General features: G+C 37.8%; 2 protein-coding genes across 2 annotated transcripts in view; one reads left to right on the top strand and one right to left on the bottom strand.

Annotated features, from left to right (window-relative positions):
- Positions 1-26,321, bottom strand: part of LOC145988213 (venom allergen 5-like) — a 58,056-nt gene that overhangs the window by 30,736 nt on the left and 999 nt on the right. The window contains exon 2 of the mRNA XM_083123057.1: positions 25,394-25,524. Coding sequence (XP_082979183.1) covers positions 25,394-25,513 — 120 coding nt within the window. The 5' untranslated portion in view covers positions 25,514-25,524. The remainder of the gene's footprint in view (positions 1-25,393; positions 25,525-26,321) is intronic.
- LOC145987574 (Na(+)/H(+) exchanger protein 7-like) overlaps positions 26,165-26,321 on the top strand; it is a 59,206-nt gene continuing 59,049 nt past the window's right edge. Inside the window, exon 1 of the mRNA XM_083121921.1 lies at positions 26,165-26,249. The gene's annotated coding sequence lies outside the window, so the exon portion shown is untranslated. The remainder of the gene's footprint in view (positions 26,250-26,321) is intronic.

The following is a 26,321-nucleotide window of genomic DNA, read 5'->3' as shown; positions in this document are numbered from 1 at the left end:
TAGCTGCTCTCGGGGCTGTTGGGAGCTTGGCTGGGGGATCAGCTGCCATAGCAAAAACAGTAATAGATGCCAAGAAAAATAGGGCTGAATTAGATGAATTGAAGCGCCATAACCAGGCCATGGAGAAACAAGGCAAAGGTGTTAAGAGAGCCATGAATAAGTTTAAAAAAAACAAGAGCCGCTTACAAACCAAGATATTGAAGCTTTAATCAAGCCACTGGGCATCAAACATTTTAGAGGTGTGTACATGTCTGATTCTTTACCAGAACAACCACTCAACAAAGAGTGTGGCATTGTTAATTTGGATAAGTACAAAAATCAGGGCACTCACTGGATCTGTTATCTTAAATATTTAAAAAATGAGGCATTTGTGTTTGATTCATTTGGAGGTGATCCACCTGAAAATTTAATAAAATATCTAAATTCAGCTAAGCTTTATTATAATAATGCCCGTGTTCAAAATTTCAAAGATGTTAATTGCGGACATTTGTGTTTATCTGTTCTTAGATATATGTCTCAAATAAATAAACCATCAATCGAAGATTTTCAAAAAGCCTTGTGGTATCTGAAACATCATGGGGGTATTTCATCTCACCAGCCAAAATTCAATATTGAAACTCAAATTGCATGATGACATAGTGTATCCCAAAACAATAGCTCTCAGAGCATTTTACGGCATGTACTTGATCCCTAATATTACACACCACAACAACACAATTGCAGTAGGGGATCAAAAAATTGTCATCACTCCAGGGCAATATAATCTGTCCACTCTAAATGCTCAATTACCCAGAGGTGTAGTGTTAAGTCAAAATTCTGTCACTCACAGAGTAGAAATTGTATCTGCCACAGAAACAGTTAATCTGGACACTATAGGAGAGCTGTTAGGCTTTGAGAACAACACAAAACTTGAAGCAGGCATCAAACACACTGCTATGAATATACCTAAATTCTTAGCCATAGAGACTCTGAATATTCATTGTAATGTGGCTGAGGGTATGATCACCAAATCAAATGGCATAGGCACTCACAAACAAACTGGAATCATTGCAACATTCAAACCTAATTCTGAATTCATGGAGCCCATCATCTACAATCCATCCCCAACATTATATTTTCCTGTGTGTCATAATAGAATAGATTATATTGAATTGATGGTCACTAATGAAAAAGAAGAATTAGTTGATTTTGCTGGAGCCACAACAACTGCAATCATAGAGATTAACATTTAAATAAAAATACATACAAGAAAAAAATGGAAAATATTGAGAGTTATGAGCTACAATCATTCCCCCCAAACAGGAGGACATTTGCAAATTTAAATCAACCCAACACAGAGATTGAGGTTGATCTTGATGTAGGGGATGGATTTATACACCCCCACAGAGCAGATCTATACATCAAATTTGATGTTGTAAAACTCGATGGAACAGATTATCCGGCAAATTCAAATATAAGACTTGTAGACAATTTTGTGCCGCATCTATTCTCTGAAATTGAGATCAGAAAGCATGGCGTTGTTATAAACAGAGTGGATTATCCCGGCATTACCTCCACAGCTTTGGCCACACTAAAATTATCCAAAACCGAGGCTTCTTACTACAAAATAGGTGGATTTGAGGCTGGTGATAAGATATTATCTAAGAACCACACAGTGCTGTTCCCGATGCGCCTGTTGCCAGGATTCTTCTCAGATTACAAAGATATTATGTGGAAGGGTGGGTTAAGAATCACATTTAGAAGAGCTGCAAATGATAATAATGCTTTGATGCGGTACAGTGCATTAAACTCTACAGGAGAAGCTCTGCTTAATACCCTACCTGATGAGGGCAAATGCATTATTCAGACTATGGAGCTAAGAATCCCTGTTGTTGAATATGAGGCCAGTTATGCTCTTAAATACAAAGCTGATATAATAAAAAATCCACAGGTTCCTCTACAATTTTATACATATCAATGTGTACAGAAGCCCGCATCTGGTACATATTATGAGTTTGATGCTACAAATTCATTCTCCAGTATACAATATGACATGCCTGATTTTGTGGTGGTATTGTTTCAGACTGGAAGACACAATAATCAGGAAAAAAATTCAAGTAAATTTGATAACTGCAACATCAAGAACATATATCTTAAAAATGGCAGAAATGAGGTATTTCCTAGAGAAAATTATAATTTAGACATGTCCAAGGATGATTTCCTCAAATTATATGAGGCATTTACAGCATTCAAAAGAGTCACTACTGGCAATACTGACATGTATTACACACCAGATGAATTCAAAGCACAGAGGCCCATGTTTGTAATTAACACTTCAAAAAGGAAACAAGTTGTGGTTAATGACAGAACAAATATTAAAATTATCTGTGAATTCCATGAGGCATTACCTGATGACACCATATGTAGTGTTATTCTCATAGGTGAAAAATCATATGTTTATGATGTAAGAAATGAGAGAGTCACGGAGCAATTCTAGAGGGGCTCTGCATATTACATTGTTTTAATATTAGATAAACAAATTGAACCTGGTATCCAATTGAACTTAAACCGGAAGTAAATATGTGTGGGTGTGGGTGTGGGTGTGGGTGGGTGTGTATGTATGTGTATATATGTGTGTAGGTGGGTGTATCTTGGCCTACTTTTAAGTGTGGCCAAAAAAAAATATCAAGAGGGGCATATTTTTGACAGGATTATGGACAACAATCTCACAGAAGTGCCTTTTATAAGTGTAGGCACATCAATCTGAGGGGGGTCATACTTTCTCAGGAAATTTTTGAGGGCATTTTTACAAAAATCTTGGATTAGACAGGGTTCCACACTTGAGCAAAAAGCTCATATGGGCATGTTGAGCTTGTTTTAAGTGTAGGCAAATCTGCTTGAGGGGGGTTCATACTTTATCGCGCCAATAATATTGTAAATCCCACTACTCTATATTTTTTCGAGCCAATCTCTAGTTCATACTTTTCTTTTTTAATTTTTAATGTAGTAGCATACGAACTGTAACGTGCCAATAAAGCGTTTCCTGACTACGATGTGTTTCTCTACCCCCCCCCCCCCCAATTTCAGCCGGGGTCAACGCCAATGTCTCCCACCATGTTTCCCGCCAGTTCAGATGTGGGGTATGTGGCATCTGACAGCTTTTTCGACATTCCACACTACATCGCTTTCGCCTCATACACAGTGTACAGCGTTTTCGAAAATGCGCTCTAACGCGTCAATGACGCATTCCCGGACTCATATTCATATAACATTATTTCATCGTCTCCATGTGAGGAATATGTCACCCAAGTATTGACATATATTTATGTTACACCCTGTATAATTTATGTATGTATGTATTTATGTCTAGACATATACATACAATGGATGCTTTTCATCAATTGACTTGAACCCCCCCTCCCCCCCCGAAGATAAACTCCGAGTTACGCCTATGCTCCTGAACCCTGAACTCCAAGAATCGGACATGCGCAGTTCGTGCTTTCACAGAAGTTACAGCAGTTACTCCCAGTCTTCGCTGATGGGAGTTATGACTGCTGGGAGTCCACGTGATCGCAGCGGTGCCGCCTATTGGCTGCGGTTTCCGGATCGGGTGCCGGCTAGGAACATCCGCTTTATTTGATTTCTTACTCCCGTTATTGTTTATCGATTTGGTGTGTTTGTACTTCGTTTTTCTGATACTTTTGCCTAATCGCGAAGATGAGGATGGATGATGATAAGATGAAACTGCTGAAGGCACAATCACAAAGAATACCAATTCCCAGACCGGGAATTGAACCCGGGACCCGGAGCGTCGTAGCACGCTGTGCTAATTCCGCCACGGAGGTCGGCTAAGCACGACTTTGAGGATGATTAGAGGGAATTTGTGATGGAACATTGCAAAGGAATATCCACGGTTAGCCCTGGACTTGAACTTAGAAACTTTGGTGTGCCACTCAACCATACAGATGGCATGTGAAATTGACAAGAGGTGTGGTGCGTACTAACAGTGGGTGACATGATGGCTTAAAAGGAAAGTGAAAACCGTTCGTGTGTGAAAAATATAATGATTTTGACCAGTAACGTACCCTAGTTGGGGTTATAATCCCCTATTGATCTAGATTTTCAGAAACGTTAGGTACACAAATTAAGCTAAATATTTGAATTTACTACTATAGAGCGACCGCAAGGAAAGAAACCTTGGACCAAAAGTACCCTCGCAGCTTTCTCTTCTTCCGTTCAGCTCGGGCCATGAGGAAGTATGGTCCACTCTCCCTCTCCCCTCCACGCGGGAGTACGGTGCACAGGAGTCGCGGGTCTGCGCAGGTTTCTTTGCTTGTGGTTTCACTATAAGAAAGAACTCACGGCCTCCTATTTTTAGTCATATTCCGCCCTTACGAGATTTCTTGGCACTCTACTGGTTTGACCCTTAAATTCATGTGCTGAAACCACACTTGTGGTTGGTTACCAATATGTACTACGATCCAAAATTGACACGTCTGATTAGGCACCTATTGGGAAGAACTCATTTAAAGGTGGGTGTAAGGGGAGGTGGTTCCGGAACAAACTGCAAAAGATGTGTCAAGTGCTATTTAGATTTAGCGAAATCCTTGTACTTGTACAAGTTTTGTATTATTTCCTCTATGTAAATAAGAACCTCCTTAGGATGAATGTGGATGATAATTAAAGCAGTAGCTTTAGTAACTTCACCTTTGCCAACCTCCGCCCGGAGTGGTTATCGCAGCGCGCTACGACGCCAGGAGTCCCGGGTTCGAATACCCGTCTGAGAATGTCTTTGTGTCCTCTCATCAATTTCATCATATAATGAAATCCTATCCTCATCGTCGCGATTAGCCGAAGTAGCAGAAAAGTGACATTTAATAACCAAATCAATAAATTAAAGCAACTTCACTTTTCCTCAGTCGGAACTAATATAATTTCTATATGAATCTTGCATTCTCCCATTTATATTGACACGAGTTTCTAGTGTTCCAGATCTCTGCACCCTTTCTGTTTGTTTGTTATTCTTCCTGTAAGTGTCGCCACGACGCTAGTTTCCCTTTGTAAATATTTTTTTGTTACAATTTGTTAGTGGTCATTAATACAATAAGCTGCATGATCGAAGGCTGTTCTACTCGTATCTATATTTTTGCGAAATATTCTTGCCTCGGGATGCAAAGTAATATTAACACTAACTAATAATATTATTGTATGTGATATACTTGGTTAGCCTACGACAGTCTGACCCTGAATACATTTCTACATTGGTTTCTACCTATTGGATAAGTTATACGCGTACACATATTTTTTTTAAAGCAATGATAGCATATAGCTTAGCTACATTGTCCGCCAGCCGATGTAGTGCGAAGTTGACGATAAACAAGCTAAGTATTGAAGTTTGAATTGCACTAATTCGTCTCGAAACGTGTTACTCGAGACTATTTTACAAACAATTGTTTCCGAAAAGGCCTAGCCGATATCAAAACACTGCTCACGAAACACATTTTCTGCTCTGTTGTTTTAACTCGTAAACCTTTGGAGATCATTATGCGCCTTTATCGTCCGCATTCCAATTTTCCATTACGCAATAGCTTGCAATGGCCGGATTGTCCATTACTGGTTTGTGGTCAGGGGTGCCGACTTGTCAAAATTATTGGGGGGGGGGCCTCTGATCACTGAAATAAATGAATGATTGACTCAGTCCCTCCCTTTTTTAAAAAATAAAAATTACGTCTTCGTATAGCAGTTTTTAAGCAGCTATTATATTTTTCATACAAATGAAATGTAACATGAAACGTTTAGAAAATGTTTCAAAGTCTCTTTATGTCTTTTGTGCTCATTTGTTTATTAGATAACAATTAACATTTTTCTTGAAAAGTATGTATTTACATTAAGAGGCCAACCTAACAGTTTTATGCCGGCCTCGGTAGCCGAGCGTGTTGGGTGGTCGACTCAACTCGCTTTGATCCGGAGGTCTTGGGTTCGAGTCCCGGCGAGGGCATGGGTGTGTTTTTATTCCGCAACAGACCTGTAAAGAAAGGACATGTGACGGGTGCAAATAACCTTAGTGTTGACGTACCTATAAAAATAACTAATATATACAATATTTAACAGTTGTATTTAATTATTTACATAAATGCTAACACAAGTCGCAGGACAATAGTTTTACTTTTTTGTTCTTGCTAAGATATTTTACTTTTTAAATTAATTTTGCAATAATAAAAAAAAAACACATAGCATGTTCACTAAGATATAAAGTGACATACACAACAAAAAAATATGAACATGATTTCAAAATAAAGCAAAAGTTGCTCTACGCACTGGGTTATTCTTTACAAACTCATTAAGGAGCGGTCTCAGGTCCAAATGAAGGGCTCGGTGCAATAAGGAGCTAACCCTCACTTCTGTCAAAATTGAGATACACTGTGCAGTACGTGCGGCATGAACGTCTGCTGCATTCACCAAGAGGTGGTGCTGGTGCTGTGTCACATTCGCGTACGTACAATCACATGGTACCCTTCTTCGAAAGGAACGTACGAACGGAAAGTTCTGTGCAACAAGGTGTCAAGCTACAGGAAAACGTCGGGTAACGAGGAAGGATCTCATATATTTGTGATTCAGTAGTATAATTGATACTATTATAAACCCGAGAAAGTATGAACCCCTCCTCACTGGATTTGCTATACTTAAAACAAGCTTAACATGAGCATATGAGCTTTTTGTTCAAGTGTGGAATCTTGTCTAATCTAAGATTTTTGTGAAAATGCCCTCGGGAATTTCCTCAGAAAGTATGACCCCCTCAGATTGATGAGGCTATACTTACAAAAGGTACTTCTGAGAGATTGTTGTCCATAAATTTGTTAAAAATATGCCCCTCTTGTGGCCACACTTAAAACTGGCCATCCACACACATACACACCCACACACACATACACACACACATACACACATACACACATATACATATTTATTTCTGGTTTAAGTTCTTGGATACCAGGCTCAATTTACATATCTAATATTAAAACAATGTAATTCTTCTAGAATTGCTCCGTGACTCTCTCATTTCTTACATCATAAACATATGATTTTTCACCTATGAGAATGACACTACAAATAGTGTCATCGGGTAATGCCTCGTGGAATTCACAGATAATTTTAATGTTTGTCCTGTCATTAACTACAACCTGTTTCCTTTTTGAAGTGTTGATTACAAACATGGGTCTCCGTGTTTTGAATTCATCTGGTGAGTAATACATATCAGTACTGCCAGTAGTGACCCTTTTGAAAGCCGAAAAAGCCTCATATAATTTGAGGAAATCATCCTTGGACATGTCTAAATTGTAATTTTCTCTAGGAAAGACCTCATTTCTGCCATTTTTAAGATAAATGTTCTTGATGTTGCAGTTATCAAATCTACTTGAATTTTTTTCCTGATTGTTGTGTCTTCCAGTCTGAAACAATACCACCACAAAATCCGGCATGTCATATTGTATGCTGGAGAATGAATTTGTGGCATCAAACTCATAATATGTACCAGATGCGGGCTTCTGTACGCATTGATATGTATAAAATTGCAGAGGAATCTGTGGATTTTTTAGGATATCAGCTTTGTATTTAAGAGCGTAACTGGCTTCATATTCAACAACTGGGATTCTTAACTCCATAGTCTGAATAATGCATTTGCCTGCATCAGGTAGGGTATTAGGCATAGCTTCCCCTGTAGGGTTTAATGTGCTGTACCTCATCAAAGCATTGTTATCATTTGCAGCTCTTCTAAATGTAATTCTTAAACCACCCTTCCACATAATATCTTTGTAATCTGAGAAGAATCCTGGCAACAGGCGCATAGGGAACAGCACTGTGTGGTTCTTAGATAATATCTTATCACCAGCCTCAAATCCACCGATTTTGTAGTATGAAGCCTCGGTTTTGGATAATTTTAGAGTGGCCAAAGCCGTGGAGGTAATGCCGGGATAATCTATTCTGTTTATAACAACGCCATGCTTTCTGATCTCAATTTCAGAGAACAGATGAGGCACAAAATTGTCTACAAGTCTTATATTTGAATTTGCCGGATAATCTGTACCATCGAGCTTTACAACATCAAATTTGATGTATAGATCTGCTCTGTGGGGGTGTATAAAGCCATCCCCTACATCAAGATCAACCTCTATCTCTGTGTTGGGTTGATTTAAATTTGCAAATGTCCTCCTGTTTGGGGGGAATGATTGTAGCTCATAACTCTCAATATTTTCCATTGTATGTATTTTTATTTAAATGTTAATTTCTATGATAGCAGTTGTTGTGGCTCCAGCAAAATCAACTAATTCTTCTTTTTCATTAGTGACCATCAACTCAATGTAATCTATTCTGTTATGGCACACAGGAAAATATAATGTTGGGGATGGATTGTAGATGATGGGCTCCATGAATTCGGAATTAGGTTTGAATGTTGCAATGATGCCAGTTTGTTTGTGAGTGCCTATGCCATTTGATTTGGTAATCATACCCTCGGCCACATTACAGTGAATATTCAGAGTCTCTATGGCTAAGAATTTAGGTATATTCATAGCAGTGTGTTTGATGGCCGGTTCGAGTTTTGTGTTGTTCTCAAAGCCCAACAGCTCTCCTATAGTACCCAGATGCACTGTTTCTGTAGCAGATACAATCTCTACTCTGTGAGTGACAGAATTTTGACTTAATACTACACCTCTGGGTAATTGTGCATTTAGAGTGGATAGATTATATTGCCCTGGAGTGATGACAATTTTTTGATCCCCTACTGCAATTGTGTTGTTGTGGTGCGTAATATTTGGGATCAAGTACATGCCGTAAAATGCTCTGAGAGCTATTGTTTTGGGATATACAATATCATCATGTAATTTGAGTTTCAATATTGAATTTTGGCTGGTGAGATGGAACACCCCCATGATGTTTTAAATACCACAAGGCTTTTTGAAAATTTTCAATTGATGGTTTATTTATTTGAGACATATATCTGAGAACAGATAAACACAAATGTCCGCAATTAACATCTTTGAAGTTTTGAACACGAGCATTATTGTAATAAAGATTAGCTGATTTTAGATATTTTACTAAATTTTCAGGAGGAACACCTCCAAATGAATCAAATACAAATGCCTCATCTTTTAAATATTTAAGATAACAAATCCAGTGAGTGCCCTGATTTTTGTACTCATCCAAATTAACAATGCCACACTCTTTGTTGAGTGGTTGTTCCGGTAAAGAATCAGACATGTACACTCCTCTAAAATGTTTGATGCCCAGTGGCTTGATTAAAGCTTCAATATCTTGGTTTGTAAGCGGCTCTTGTTTTTTTTAAACTTATTCATGGCTCTCTTAACACCTTTGCCTTTTTTCTCCATGGCCAGGTTATGGCGCTTCTGCTCATCTAATTCTGCCCTATTTTTCTTGGCATCTATTACTGTTTTTGCTATGGCAGCTGATCCCCCAGCCAAGCTCCCAACTGCCCCGAGAGCAGCTAAGATGGCAGGGATGGTAAATATGAAACCCCCTGTATGTGATTTTTTTCTTGATTGCTGTAATTTTTTTAATTGGGGGGTACTAAGCAACAATTTCATACCATGTCCCTTTGCAAGACAAGAATTTTTTTTCTTGCGCTGCTTTTTGGTCAAGAGACTGTCAATAGTTTTAAGAGATTTAAGACCTGCATAAGGTATTTGATACATAACACCCTTGGCCTTCATTGTAGGTTTATTATATACATATTCACAACCCCCACCCCAGTTTTTGTTTAGTGCTCATAGCTATGGTGGTTCCCAATGCTGATATTCTCTCACTTAAAGAAGCATCTTTGCTTACAAATCTGCCAAATGCAGCCTCTTCTAATTTCTTGTCTGCAACATGTCTCTTGTCAAGATCAGAATGTGTGTTGTATGCAATATCATGGTCTCTACAAGCAGCATCTAGGGGATTTACACCAGGATCACCTCTGTTTAATCTATGCTCCAATTTTGTGCCTGGACCACAATACTGATAGCCTGGAATATGTAGTTCAAATGGCAGCTTGTTTATAATGTCATTAACCAGGCCCCGACCCTCAGAAATATTCCAAAATTTAGGTGGTAGAGTATTAATAATTTTTATGAGATATCCAATCCCCTTAGGGTCATTCACTATAAAATTAGACAATTTTGTGCTTATCATGTCCATAATTCCAACCTTTTCATTGTAAAAATTGTGGTTGCCAGCATTTTCCTCCCCAGCTATCACCAATAACCTATCCACAAGTTTCCTGACATCATCAACCCACACAAATTCTTTAGGCAGGGTGTTGTATTGTTTGATTCCACTGCCAGTCTTGATTTGTGACCATATGGGCTTGATTAAATTATTGTATTTTGCCCCACTGCTAGACTTAACCCTTTTTTGTGTGGGATCATTGTTCTGGTACAGAGCATCTGATTTTATTAATATTTCTTTGTAATGTTCATAATCTTGATCTGTATAGCTGCCAGGCCTTTTCCTAGTCATCAGTTCCCACAATCCAGGTGTGCCGGGGTACTTAACAAAAGCACCTTTTTCTCCAAGTCGAGATTCTGAATATACAATTATATCATCTCCCATAAATGTTACTCTGAAATTACCAATTCTGTGTATGATGCTGCCATCAAGCTCTGTGTCAGCATATAAGCCAAACACCTCATCTTTATTGTCTTTAGGTGTGGTTAAATATTTTTGAGCAAGAAGACCCAATTCAATAGGATCCAGAGTAGCTTCAATTCTTCGAGGAGCAACAGGACTAGGTGTATGAATGCTGGAAAGTGGGGTGAATGGATAATCTAATATGTTCCTAGCAGCTACAGGTACAAGCTCCGTGATCAAATCTTGATTTTGCTCTGTAACAGTTTTGATATTCTTACCTAAATTATTAATAGCATCAATGACAGGCTGTTCTGTTTGTTTGTGTTTTTCATAAATTCCCCGGTTCTCTGATTTCCATCCCTTAAATCTTTTTACAAGATAATCTCTTAACTTAAGATCATCAATGACTGGTCGTTTCATGGTTGTTTATTTATGTTTCAACGTCTAGAAAATTGTTGATTTTATTTCTGTATTTGCCAGTATTAGGTGTTCTTGTCATATCAATTGTGACAAACCCATAACTGTCCTGGTTCCAGCACCTGCTGCAAAATTTGGAAAAATCATTGTAGCTCAAGTCCCCACCTACATATTCATCGTGTATGTGTTTGAGGTTGGTATGGTCTTGATGAAACACACATATAAAATTGCTGTTGTCTCGGATCAGCTGCTTCGGTATTTTTGAAAAAGTCTGTGCCAGGTAGAAGCAGTCAATGTTTTTGTGCCGGCCCTGTGTAAAGAAATTTCTAACCTTGTTTTGATTATCTAGTATAATGTCATCAAACACAACAACAGAATTATCGAGACATTCATCAAGTGGCTTAACATCTGGTTCAAAAATGGCAATATCCAATCCATCATATAGCTTCATCAGCTGCTGATATTTTAATTGTTCCAAGCTCTTTGAGAAAACATACAAGTGCCTGTTTTTCCAGTCTAACCAGTTGGGTGCCAATAAAAAATTATCAACCATTAGTGTAGTTTTACCACAAGCAGATGGCCCAACAATAAGACACCTAATATTATCAGGCAGCAGCTTGCCATTTCTCTTATTTTGTTGTTCAGGTTCTGGCAGCCTTTTTATAACATCCCAGGTGTTCATATTATCACTTTGTCTGCATCGATCCAGCTGTTTTCCGGATGACCCAGCCATTTGACAAATAACTTCTTGCCTTTTCTGCGGATGATTTTTTCTATGAGATATGTGTCAGGCTGTTTAGTTTTGCTGAGCTCTTGTTCATAGAACCTGCCTTTGAGAATTTCTCCTCGGTGATCCTTTATTATATATGTGTTAAGGGTCCCGGGTTTAACTTGAACCACTGTAAATAATTCAGTGCTCCAGTTTCTTGTAAAGCCTCTCTTGAATAAGTGCTTATATTTACTAATTCTTACTTGATCGCCCACCCTATATCTAGCCCTTCTTGTTGTTGGCTGGTATCTAGGATAATAAACAGTCCTGATCAATTTTTGCTCATCAGATGAAGTTACTTCAGAGGGTTTCATGTTGATTGTGGAATGGACCGAGTTGTTATATTTATGTAGAAGTTCTGGAAGGATTGTAACCCATTTATAATTACCTTGCAGTGTGAATTGTTTATACATAAGATTTTTTAAGGTTCTGTTGAATCTCTCTACAATTGAGGCTTTGAGATCACTGTAACTCGAGTAATGTTTTATTGCCTGGCTTTTAATAAATTGTTGAAACACAGAATTATAAAATTCTTTGCCATTATCTGTTTGCAAATAGCGGGGGGATCTTCCTGAATGATTGATGATTGTTCTGATGGCTTCTGTAACACATTTTCCAGTCTTGGATTTGAGTGGTACAGCCCAGGCAAATTTTGAAAATGTGTCTATTACAGTGAGTAGATACTTGTAGCCCTTGTTGATTTTGTCTAAGTTTTTTAACTGCCCACTTGCCATTTCAATCAAGTCGCTTTGCCATAAATCATCTATGCCCTTTGTGACTACTGGGAGTCTCTTAAAATTATGTCTGGCTTGTCTGTGTAATTCATCAACAATAATTTGTCTAGACATAATATGTAAACAAGAATATTGCAACTATGGGGTGTTCAGCAGCTGAAACTGCAGGATTTTCTAAATATAATTTGTCCCCTATTTGTATTTTAAATTCCAAAGTGCCATCATCTTCAGTATAGGCTGTTTCTAATGTATTGGGATCTGTAAAATCCTCTAACTCTACACTGGTAATTTTCGGTTTGTTCTCAGCATTTGTTATTGATAAGGTAGGGTAGTGGTGTGCCTGTGGTTGATGCCAATATTTGATCTTGATTGGTCTCAATGTGCCCCCAACAAAAAACTGGTAATAAAATTGTGCAGGGGACAGCATATATATTTTGCCACCTGGTGTAAATGGAGAATCATATTCTTTGTTGGGGATGCTGTACAATTCAAGAATTACTGTATGTTTTGGATTCTCGATTATGCCTGTTATTTCCTTTTCTGCTGTGAGCAATCTGCTTGTTACAGATTCAAGATGCTCATTGATGGTTCTAACAATCTCATCGTGCCCAGGCTTGATTCTTATGTCAATAGCAAGTTTCTTGTATTGTTGCACAATATCTTGTAGCTGGGTGGCAAAAACAGACAGAGCATTTGCTTGATTGGATTCCATGGTCCCTAGCTGTTGCTTGATATTAGCTACAATTTGTTGCAAATTTTCAACAACTGCCAATTTTGAATTTTGAGCAGTAAGATCATGGACCTGTCTTCTGATATCCTCAAATAGGGCATGCAATTCATTAATATGTTGATTGGTTGGTAGAGTGGCCACTGTCTGTGTGAGATGTTTGATCTCTGCCTGGATATTCTTGATATCTTCTGATTTCAATATCCTATTCACTGCCCTCTTTATATTTTTAAGTTCCTGTGATGTAGGAAGATTTGATACAGTATTCTGCAAAGATTCAAGTGCCAATTTCACATTGTTTAATTCAGAAGCATCAGCCACATTTTGCATAGCATTTTGGAGCAGGGCTATATCTGCCTGAGTGGGTGTGGATTGTTGTAAAATTTCAAGCTTTGTTTGGATATCATCTATCAAGTGATGAAAATGAGATAGTTCAGATTCAGTGTTGAGGTTTTCAAGCTTTGTGATCTGTTGCTGGACACTGACAAGTGTGTCTACAATTCCAGGCAATCTGGATTCTAGTACATTTGCCAAATCACTTTGCACTGCTGCTATTGTACCTTCAAGATAGGTTATGGAACTTTGAATTTTTCCAAAATCTTCATATGTTTCAAGTTGCAGCTTGATATTTGCAACACTCCGAGTTATTGCATTCAAAGCATCAGAAGATGGTAAATTGTTCATAAAATTTTCAAGTGTCTCAATTTTTTCTTTAACCTCGGCTATGGCATTGTTCAGAGGGTCCAGATTAGGTATTTGGAGTGACTGAATCTGTTCCTTTAGAGTGGAAATCACGAGATCAAAATCTTCTTGTGATTTTATGCTTTTGACAATTGTTTGGAGGTGTGTCTGGACATTATTTATCTGCTCTTCCAATTGCTGTTTCAATTGCTCGGAGTTGGTGGCCTGGGTCTTAAATTTGGCTTGAAGAGCTGCTACAGCTTCTTCCAAACTTTGAAAATTATCCAATGTGGCCAAATCAGTATATTTCTGAAGCAGCAATTTGAGTTCGGAATCAATTTTGAGAAGAGGGTCCATGCATTGTGATTGCAAATTTGTAATTTCTAATTGAAGACTGGCATTGAGTGTGGTTTGTAAAGCTTGTAAATCACTTCTTAATTTCTTGACTCTGACATCAAGCATCAGAATCTCATCACTGTGATCTTCATGTCTTGTATGGCCAAAAATATCATTAGGCATTTTCTTTTAATGGTTATTTATTATTGAATATCTGATTCTTAATTCTATAAAAAAGGGTATAAGCTTGTCATAGGATCCAGGGACCTCAATATATAAGCAGTCACCAGCAGAAACAGTATATACAGTGCCAGAAATCATGTTTGAGTGCTTAATTCTGTAAATATTTCTCCCTACTGAAATTTTAACATCACCCTCAGGGGTTGTAATAAATTGCAATTGCCCACCTACAGGTAATTGGTAATGATTTAAATTATTGTTAAATATGTACAATGTTTTGCCTGTTTCTTCATCATTATCTGTAAGTATGCTGTTCAGATGAATAATTAACAAGCCACTCAGTTTAGACATTAAATCAGGAGAGGCTTGCGGTGTTGGCAGGTCCATAATAGCCTGTTTTTTGAACCCAAATAAGTTCATAGGCATGTTTATTTATTTCAAATCATGCTCTGGAATTGGGCATTGTTTGCCATTTTTCAAATCACAATGCCCCCAAGGTAGAGTATGTATGTTACATGATAAAATGCATCTCTTATCATCATGTGGGTCCAGAGCCACTTTTGTTACAATATTTGAAGTCAGCAAGTGATTCTCACTCTGAATTCTATTTTCTGATGTTCTGATTGAACTCTGTGATTTGATGCAATTTTTGTAATCTTCAAATACAAGCTCTTTTTCAACAGTTACTCTGCCAATGCCCTTGGCCTTTTTGGCAACAGCACCACTACATGTTTCAAAACTGTACATCTTGGCTCTTAACCCAGCAAATGCCACAATAACATCACCAAGTGTCTCATCTTTTAACTTGCCAGGCACCTTTTTGTTGTGGTGTTGTTGAATTTTTGTATGTTCACTGGTATCAAAGTATTGAAACAATTCAGGCTGTGACATATCTTGATAAACATCTTCTGTTTGAATTTCAAGAATAAAACTATTCGTGTCCATGTACAATAATTTTACACGATCACCATAAAAAGGTTTCAGCACGTCATAATATAATATTAACATATGTAATTTGGACAATTCCAATATCACAGCCCCTACATAAATAGGTTTATCAAACTTGATCTTTGTTTTCATCATGTTGAAAAGTGCCATGTACTCATTATAAATTCTTCTGTAATTGAAGTTGGGCTTTGCAACCAATTTTTTGCTCCGGCTGGGGTCAGTAATTATTTTAACATCGGTATGTTTCCTGACATTTTCAATAGTTTTGCCATACACTGAATTCACCATCAATTTAAACAAGCCCTTATCAAATTCGCTTTTTGCAGATGTTCGAAGCTCCGTATTTGTATCAATGTATGGTTTCAACCATCTTGAGTGCCTGAACCTCAAAACTTTGCCAACTTTGGTTACTTGAACACCATGTTTCATCAGGAATTGGAGGTTTTTATAATATATGACATAACCCTGTTTTGGCTCCAGTGTCGTCATGAGCTTCTTCTGTTTAGAGCCAGGTGAGCACTGAACCTCGGGAATTGGGGGCAGATCAGAAAATTTGTTGTGCAAATGATCTGGAAATGTCAGATCAGTCTCTAAGAAGAGGCCATATTCACTGTCATCAAAATTCTGAAGATCTTCAATATTGAAATCTTCGACCCACTCAAGCTCTGCATATGGCAATTTATCCATCATAGCGTGACCATAGAGGTTGTTTGCATCTCCATACAGTATATAATTTGATGGCCGTGTTGGATCATAATCAGGCATGTATTTGTTATTTGCTCTGGCATATCTCTGGGAACATTGCACCATCCCCCCTCTTATACATTCCTCCATAAACAGATACTTTTCTTGATCGTGGATCAGATCCAATGGCTTTTTGGTGTTGAAAAACATTGCAGCCCATGCTAGGCCCGGGGCACTGTAAAAATACACTGGGTCCAGTCCATAATTTTGCATGGAAGATTTTCTGAATATCTGTATTATATCAGCTAAGAGGGTAACATCAAGTTTCAAATAAGCCATGTGATAATCACCAAATGTCTGGCAATTTAAATTGTCCCACATCAACTGGGCATGGTGATAATCTTCATCACTGATTCCAGATCCTCTGATTTTGCTGTAAAATGCTTCTTGCGGTGGCAGGGAACACTCATCAAATTTAGAAGAATCTGTGACATAGTCATATGGATATACACCCTTCCGCCTAATTAATTTCAGGTCCTGATTTGGAAACAATGCACGTGTGATTTTGAATTGATCATCAGATAATTGAGTGGCCAGTGTATCCAGGCTAGCAGGTAAAAATCTGTAAGAATCAAGAAATCTTATGTGAATAGGAACACCATCAACTTTAATTATCTTGCTAATAGATATATATTTTTCATCATTTTCAGCTAAAATATTTAAATTCTGCTTCTCAAACCCCTCGTACCTGATCAGATGATGGAAATCATAATTGGATGCTCCGTGGCAAAATATGGGGATAAATCTTGGTCTCTTGATCTGAATATTACAGCTATTACACAGGGCCATTAAGAATTTACCATCTGTATGAGAATGGTGTTTCACCTTGATATTTGTATCTGAAAATTCACAATCACATACCGGGCATTTTTCTGCATTGTTGAAATCTTCAATCTGTTCCTCTGTTAAAGGCAACATAGGCTTTGATTTTAATAAGGTGTTAGATGCTATGTCACGGCACACATTTTCTATTCTATGTGCAAATTCTTTGATGGCATTTGGTCCCTTGTATGAATATTCTTTAATAACAACACCATCCTGTACAACCACATAACAAAAGCTGGAAGGTTCATGTTGCTGGTATGGTGTACTTGATGATTCTTCTGGATCTGGGCTACAGAATGCAATAGGTTTGAGGTTCGATTCGAAATCACAGACAATATATGCTGGGTGTTCCAACAAGGCTTCATACTTTTTGAATTTGCAATTTTCACTTGGATTGGGCATCACCATATGAACAGGTTTATGGTTGCCACAGTATTTCAGATGCTCTTTTAACTTGTTTTTTGCAATTTCTGCATTTTTTTCACGAATCCCATTTACCATTTTTTGACCATCAAATACAGTTAAACATCTTCTGCACAACTTGAATATTGTATTGGATTTGTCTAGTTGTGTTCTCACTAAAGCTTCAAGATTATGTATCAGAGTATAATGGTATGTATCATCTCCTTCAATTAAGAGCAGATCAATTGGAATAGCAGATTCATCATCAATTGTACTAATTCTGAGAGGTGCTATCGGGCAATTGCCACGTCCAGTGGAACAAGTAAATACATTAATAGATAATTGTTTGCCATTGATGTGCTTGGCCCTTTTTTCAAATTTATCAATATTCTGAACTGACATTGGATATTCTAAACCCTTCATTGCATCGTCAAAAATATGTTCATGCTGTTTGTAATAACTTATTCTCTCAGGATGCCTTGAAACTAGAAACAAAGCAGCTAATATACACCACAGAAAACATTTCTGGTCGGTATTTTCTATATTAACCACGGCTCTTCTGTTTTTAATATTGGCAGGTAAAGGCAGATAAGTGGATCCTTGTAATGGAGTGAATTCAGAAATATTAACATAGAGCTTGTGTGATGAACCGCATAGGCTCCATCCGGACTCTTTTGCTGCAAATTCAGAGTGTTTAATGTTCAGTTGATTTATCAAGCTGCTTATTATTTTGTCTGAATTTGAATTTGAATATACAGGTACAGTTTCTGTTATGTGGGGCTGTGTAAATTTTGTGCCATTTGGTTTCTTATATTGTACAAACAATTTGAGGGATAGCTTATAAGAGCCATTTTGTGCATTAAGAATTGCCTGCAGATCAGAATTTATACTGTTCAAGAAATTCTCAATGCCGCATCTTAGCTCTGATACAAACTGGTGATCCCTTAATTGGCCGTTAAAACTGCTACGGGTAGGTTCATGGCGTGGTTGTTTTGCTGCTCTGGTATTAACAGGTGCTTCGTGCCTTCTTTTCAGACCAGATGTAGATGGTTGAGAGGGCAATGCAGAGCAAGTATCTTTATGTTTATATGTGAAATATTCCATGTTGTATTTTCTATTGCATTTGGGGCAAATTTTTGTGGGAGTTCTATATCTATCTGGATTACAAATTTTTTGATGCTTGGCCCAATTGGGGCTGGATATATTCTTATTGCACTGATTACAATATTTTTGATTTGGCATTTTTGCTGTTGTTTATTATATACAATTTCCTGGGTTTCAATTCAAAACTTTATACTGAATAAAAATATCAGTTGGGGTTCAGCACTGTACTTTGTGTGTGTGTATGTATATATGTATGTATACACTTAATATTTTTTGGCTTTGGTATTTATATACAATTTCTTGGGGTTCAAATCAAAGCTGTATGCTGGATCAGTTGAGTTCAGCACTGTGCTTTGTGTGTGTGTGTATGTGTGTATGTGTATTAATAGTTTTGGCTTTGGTATTTATATACAATTTCTTGGGGTTCAAATTCAAAACTCTATGCTGGATCAGTTGAGTTCAGCACTGTGCTTTGTATGTATATGTATATATGACCTTACTTGGATTATTCCGCCAAATTATATGCTTCAAGTCTCCTATACTTTGGTGGAGCAGTGGAACCCACTGCCAATCCAGCAATAGTGAAGAATCTGCATTGTACCCTGGCTTTTATAGTTTTACAGAGCCAATAGAAACACTGTAGGGGTATATTCAGAAACATGAGCTATTCTCTAACATTTTTGCCGAAGTACTTTCTTCTGAGTGTATCCCGTTTTTCTGCTGAGCGTACATGCAATCCCGACCGCAGCGCCTCCACGCTTAGGGGAGCGGAATTGTCTGGAACTAATTTGTAAAGGATCGCTGCTCCAAATATTGATCGACACGCCGGTGCTGGGCTCGAAATGAACTGATCGCTGTGCAGAAAGTATCGATCCCACCGCTTTGGGGCCGTCATGCGCACATATTGTTCAAGTATTGATCTTATATTTTCTCGGGGCTTGATTTTATATTATGAACAGATTACAACAAAGAAACTGAATATAACAAATGCAAAATATCCCAGTTTCTATTCAATCCATTTATCTGAATTGAAGAAACCGACAATTCACATATCCCCATATCATTGTATGCTTGCCTATTAGCCTCTTTTGCTGTTGTGCTCAATTAATTTTCACTAATTGGCAATTTTCTTGAAGAGGCCTAATAGAACAAGATACGGCGGTATGAGAAATATGTGAATTAAAGATATTTTAGCAATATACGACGTCTTAAGAAAGGCATATTCAGCTCCAAAGTACTTTGTTTAACACTTACTACCATTCCCTATTACTGGCAAAAGAAGTTAAAAATGTTGACATAATGAAAAAAATTGACTTGTTCCCAAGTATTCACCGAGTTCAGGCATTTGCACATAGATGGGTCTGTTGTCACGGAGCAATTCTAGAAGAATTACATTGTTTTAATATTAGATATGTAAATTGAGCCTGGTATCCAAGAACTTAAACCAGAAATAAATATGTGTATGTGTGTATGTGTGTATGTGTGTGTATATGTATGTGTGGGTGTGTATGTGTGTGGATGGCCAGTTTTAAGTGTGGCCACAAGAGGGGCATATTTTTAACAAATTTATGGACAACAATCTCTCAGAAGTACCTTTTGTAAGTATAGCCTCATCAATCTGAGGGGGTCATACTTTCTGAGGAAATTCCCGAGGGCATTTTCACAAAAATCTTAGATTAGACAAGATTCCACACTTGAACAAAAAGCTCATATGCTCATGTTAAGCTTGTTTTAAGTATAGCAAATCCAGTGAGGAGGGGTTCATACTTTCTCGGGTTTATAATAGTATCAATTATACTACTTGATTCTGATAAGGAAAATGGCCCTCTGTGCGGTGACAACAGCTTTGATGACCCAGACTATGTGTGTGGAGTGTCGAGCAGCGAAAGCACCGACTCTGAGGTAAGAATGAAGTTTCTATTTTTGGTATTTTTTGAAAATGTTGGTTAACACCTTATTGTTTCAGACTTGGGCACTGTGAAAACGGTTGGTAAGTGTGCGTCGTGATGTCCATGTTAATGCGCAAATCAGCTCCTATGTATTCGTCAGGACTCTTGCAAGTTGGTAGAGTAAAATCATGAACTTATTCTGATGACAACTGCTGCTAACATAATGAATATAGATTAGCACCATATTTCTGAAATGATTAATCACGAAGAAATCGACATGACACACGTGGAACATGGTTCCCTAATAATGATAAATCCTGACAACGTACCATCAAGGACATTACGATAAATCGTATAGAATAGGAAAGCTGGCTTCCCGGATGGCGCAGTGGTAGCGTCGTCGCCTTGTAATCAAGGGGTCCCGGGTGCAATTCCCGATGGAGGCACGTAGTGGTTCGGATTCCACTTTAAACTGTAGGTCCAGTCAACATTAGCCTTACTGTGCATAAAGTAGACTTAAAACAACAAATTAATCAGTCAATCAACAGGAAAGGTATTGTAAAAATAATGTAAAGATAAATAATCAGAATTGTTTTGTCATTTGCAAAAATGATGTGTTTCGGAAATTTCTGTCTGTCGAGTGGATTGGACTGTTATTACTTAGTGCTAGTTTACATTCTCAAATAAATTTGTTACTCTGATCCATTTCAGAATGACCTTCACATCACAAGGACGACAGAGCGATCTCCTGTGAAACATCCTCCAGCCAGAAAGAGACGATGCGACCAGGATAACTGTAAGAGAGTGAAACGTAAGAGAAGAAGAAATAAAGGGGAGCAGTACACATCCGGGCACACAAAGGATGTTGTTCCAGCCAGGAAGATAGGTGAGCCATGTACTTGTCCAAAAGAAATACTGGAACAAAATTAAGGTGGATTCATTTTTCATACATTCTAGGACTTGGCTGATTATGCAACACAGAACACATACCTCATGCAAAATATTAGAATTCAGAATACGAAACGTTCCTACACAAAGGGACAATCTTCCAGGAGGTCATTCACATTTCATATAATATACAATATACAACAGATGAATGTGCAGATGTGATCAGCAGTGCAAACAGAAAGAAGACATTTCAATTCACACGCATGCAGCAAACCGACTTCAAGGATCTCACACCACTTGTGGCATCATTTACCAAGAAAACCACCACAGATGGTAAGGAGCCCCTCAAGTTTAAAGAGGCTACGGTGTTCATGATGGAATCCGCTACTCGCCATATTCTGCATGAGAGTTATTCATACCAGAAAGAAGCACCAGTATGGGCTAGGTGCACCCTAAAGAAAAGAGGCCGTTCACTGCCAGAGGTACACCTAAGTGATTTGCCATGCAAGTACAAGAAACATATTCCCATAGATGTCCGGAAATATTCAGAAATAATGTCCCTGTTGGAATGGATCCCTCTAATATACCATACTTTTATCTCAGCCTTGTTCCGACGGAAGTAGCTGCCGAGGAGAGTGCAGAAATTCTGGATGGACTTGATGACTGATACATTAGGAGGGCCTTGATCAGTTGAATTCAGAATAGTTTGTGCGACCTGCATTCATATGCCACTATTTGGTGTCAGTGCGGAGAATATTTCGGCTGACACTGCATGTGAATTAAACTGGTTTGTCATTTTTTTCTCCCTACAAAATTAACTTTGATTTTTCATTCTTATGTATATTTTTTTGTTCACAATATAGTGGTCATGCATTCCTGTTTGTTGTTACTCCACAGAACTGACACCGAAGATTGTGATGCAATAAGGATCTAACCAACAATGGGAAACAATGAACTGAAAAAAATCTAATATAATCATCTTTGCAATAATTATACCACATATGAATGTGTCCATGTAAACTGGAAACTTCAGACATGCTTTTTAAATCAACTATACGACAATAAAAACAAAATTCAGATTTATGGATTTTTTCAAACTTTTAAATGCTAATATCTTGGAAACAACTTTTTGAGGGTTAGCTCCTTCTTGCACCGAGCCCTTCAAATTATCAAGCACAGTTTGATGTATGTGGAGTACTGCTAAGCTGCTTAGTCTCTTCTGCCCCATTGTAGATCTCAAATACAGTATGTCTTCAGTCGGCGAAGAGCACTGAATGACCTTTCGGCTGTGGCTGTCGTCAGTGGCACAGTGCGGAGGAGCATCATGAATTTGGCAACTTCAGGCAGAAGCTCCTGGAGGGTGCTATGGACAGGTGTAAGGAGAGCCTATCGGCATCCAAATCTTGGCGAAAGAATTCTCGCGTTTGCTCAAAGTTTGTTGCGCAACTGTTCACAACTGAGATGCATTCTTTCTCTACGGCTGTTACTTTTTGTAGTCCTGTAGATTCATGCCTTTGTTTAATACATGATTTTACTGTGTCTCACACGTCCGTGCATATTGATTTTTAATACTCGTTTGGAGTGTAGAACTTGTGAGGTTTGGTAGCATCAGTATTTTCAAGTCTCCTAGGAACGTGACTTTGCCGGGGCAATTCTTGCTCATGAACGATGCTGGTATTGCCCTATGTGCATTTATGCCAGAACTGCTCAAAACCATCGTAACGCTGTCCCTTCAGATTCTGTATGGGCAAATCCAGACGAACCAAAATGTCTTTTACAACATCAAAAAGAGTTTTGGCCTCAGTGTTCGGAATCTCGTAAAAACCCATGAATTCCTCAAAAATATCAACATTTTCATTCACAGTTCGAATGCAGAATGTCAATTGTTCACGGATGGATATGTCACAAGTTTCGTCAACCATAATATGTAGCAAAATATTCCCGAGTTTTAATATCGCAACGCAAAGAAGAGAACGGAATATCGTTAAGTCGAGGGTAGGCCCGCAGAGATAGTTTTGCTAACTCTGCGATTAAAGGAAGTGTCAATGGTGTAAGCCATATGTACGCACGTATCTTATTGATTTAGATTTGTTGATTTGGACAATGCACGACACATGTGGAAACGCTATGTAAATATGTATATAAAACAGTATACTATAATAAACCCATGTAATCCTACAAGAAATGTTCTGATTTAACGAATTAACTCCAAGAACTACAGTACTGTTTATTTTAAACCAGATATTTATTCACTTTCTGTGCTTGTTAAAGAACTTAGGGACTAAAAATATAAATGTTATGTGTAACCCCCCTTTCGTAATTCCGGCGCTATTATAAATCTGCTCTCGAGACACCCACGGAGAGGTGTGGAAGGAGAGAGATTGAAAGGATGAAGGAAGGGATATAATCCAGAGGGCCGGGTAAAAGAAGGGAATCGGGGGCAGCCTACACAAACTTAAAGTAGCATTATTAGTTAAAAATATTAAGAGCGAATGAAGGGAGAAGATCGGAGAGGAGCCGTTACCCCCCCCCCCCCACGAGACTGCCTGGACATCTAAAATTAAGCTATCACCCCTAACTTATCTAAAATTAACATTCAATCATCAAATAAAAGAGGAAATGGTGATCCCACCACGTCTAAAACAAGAACAACATTACATTGAACTTAGCGGGTAAGAACTTAAAGGTCATCCGCTCCCTCACATGCAAAAATCATTAATCCGCCATTATGGACAATTTTATAATTACTATGCACATGGGTTATAGTCAAGAATTATAATTCTGTGCTGATGGATGAACGTACTCATCTCTGAAAACAACCGCAGAGTGACCCCAAAGTCAGATTACGTAGGATAGTTGTGCCCAGAGGACATATCGACCAGTGGCGCAACCACAAGGGGGAGAGGGGCACGGATCGCTGCCCCCCCCCCCAACCTTGGACGGAAACCAATTCTAGGAGGGCAAGGGGGGGGGGGAACATTGAAGTAAAGAAAAGCAAGGCTAGCAGAATCTAAGAGCAGCAGGACAAAATGATACTCAAGATGGGATTAGTTTTCATATGTGTCTTGCTTTTTGTTCCAGACGACCAAAAGTACCTGCAGGAAGGTGGCCCCATCGATTTCAAATTTTATGCAAATAAAAATACCTTTCCTAAAATTTTCTTCCTCGCTTCGCTCGTATTATCTGCTTTTCTTACAGTCTCATCAAGTTCAGAGCCGTAGCTAGGAGACGGCGGAGTCGGACCTGGATACCAAACGATCTAAATTTTTTTAAAAAAAAAGTTGTAAAAGAGAGAATGCCATGGCGCCCCGTGAAATTATTTGCGCCCTATTAAATCAATATTGTTTTCAGTTTCCAAGAATTAGATCTAAAAATATTTTTGCTCGCTTCGGTCGCAATTTTTTGTTTTCCATAATGCATTGTAAATTACCAGAGGGAGAACTAACACCAAATATGAACTCAGACTGTTGCTGCTAAACAGTTTTGTTTTAAATGTATGAACAATTGTTTGTTTCAGGAGAAGGACCACACACATGCGAGAGACAAATTATATCATTCTTGCTGTTGGTTTGTTATGAGGTGGATGAATTGATTATGTAATGTATTTAAATTAATTAATTAATTATATATATATATATTTGGGTCTATGTATTAAAAACATTGAATACGTACGCAGTGTTAACATGTTGCATATGTTTTTCTTATTTTACGTCGGTCCATGTTGCATATGTATAAAACATATGTTCTATATGAAAGTTACACATGTCATAGGTACAAAAATAATTATATTCGTCATTTTTGTCTTTTAAAAATACAGTTTGTGTGCTTGTTTTCCATTATTAGCTAATGTGAAGTTGAAAGTTGAAAAAACACCGGGTTAAAATACCAATAATAATAATAATAATAATAATACCATTCTTCTTATCATTATTATTATTATTATTATTATTATTATTATTATTATTATTGGTACGTTTATCGTCATGGTACTTGCCCCCCCCCCCAGACAAGAAATTGTGGTTGCGCATAGAAATCAGGCATGTGGATAGAATTATAGTGATTTTCACAGGTAGATCTTTTCGTAAAGTTTCACTGCGAGTGTTTGTTAAATAAACCATTTTTTGCAACAAAACAAAAAGGCACATACCTTAAATTTGCACATCGTGTGGTCCTTACATAATGTACAGTAATCTGTTGTGGATTCTACGCTGTCCTGTAACCCTAGAGCAATGATCAGCATGAGTGCAAGGTCTCTCATAGGGCACATTGATATTGATTCTATAAAGAAGAAACTATCCGATTGAGAAAAAAATCGAACTTGGATTGTTTCAAATACAGTATTACATTTGTTATTCGATGCAGGAGCCTGTAACACTCCCAAGATAATATGCGATAAGGGTCTTTTCAAGCACCGGAACAAGCAACAAGCTATTTGAAAGGAATTGTTTACCAACACAGCATTTTTCCTGAGCAGCTTAACAAGCGTTTATGTTATAAAACTGCTGTTTCTTTCTTAGACTGCTGTTCATTTGATTCCTGGTCATATATGTTGGCTTTTAGTTCATCTGAATGAGCACATAGTTCTAAATAATTGGATTTTTCGTGTACTGTACTACACTTGCGTGCAAAGAAATAGACCCACCTCACACTTTTGACATAAAATGTTATTAAATTTATTAACATCATACGTATTTATCCTACATATAAGTAGGATTAGACGCTTCCATTTGGATAAACATTTTATGTGCCTCCAAACAGTTGGAAGAAAAAGTAAGAACAAGTATATGTTCAGAATGTAAATTTGCCGTGGCTGTGGCCGAATCTGGAACGAACGCTCAAGAATGAGAAATTGTTTGGAGCATTAACAATGACATTTCGCACTTACAGTACATGAGATATGTTACAGTAGACGGGTGAGAATAAGTTACCACAGAAGGCTAGTTCTCTGTTGCAGACATCAAAGTCTATTCCAGTCTGTAAAAAAAACTAGTGAAGAACAGCAGGTAAGTTTATAAAATTTGTAAGATTGCTAACGACTCTTGGTAAATTTTAATTTAACTTACTCGAGTAAGAAA

This window comes from Lepisma saccharinum, chromosome 5 (assembly GCF_977018435.1).
Source record: "Lepisma saccharinum chromosome 5, izLepSacc3.1, whole genome shotgun sequence".
Classification (NCBI taxonomy): Eukaryota; Metazoa; Arthropoda; class Insecta; order Zygentoma; family Lepismatidae; genus Lepisma; species Lepisma saccharinum.
The sequence above is the reverse complement of the archived record's forward strand: the minus strand, read 5'-3'. Positions and strand labels throughout refer to the sequence as shown.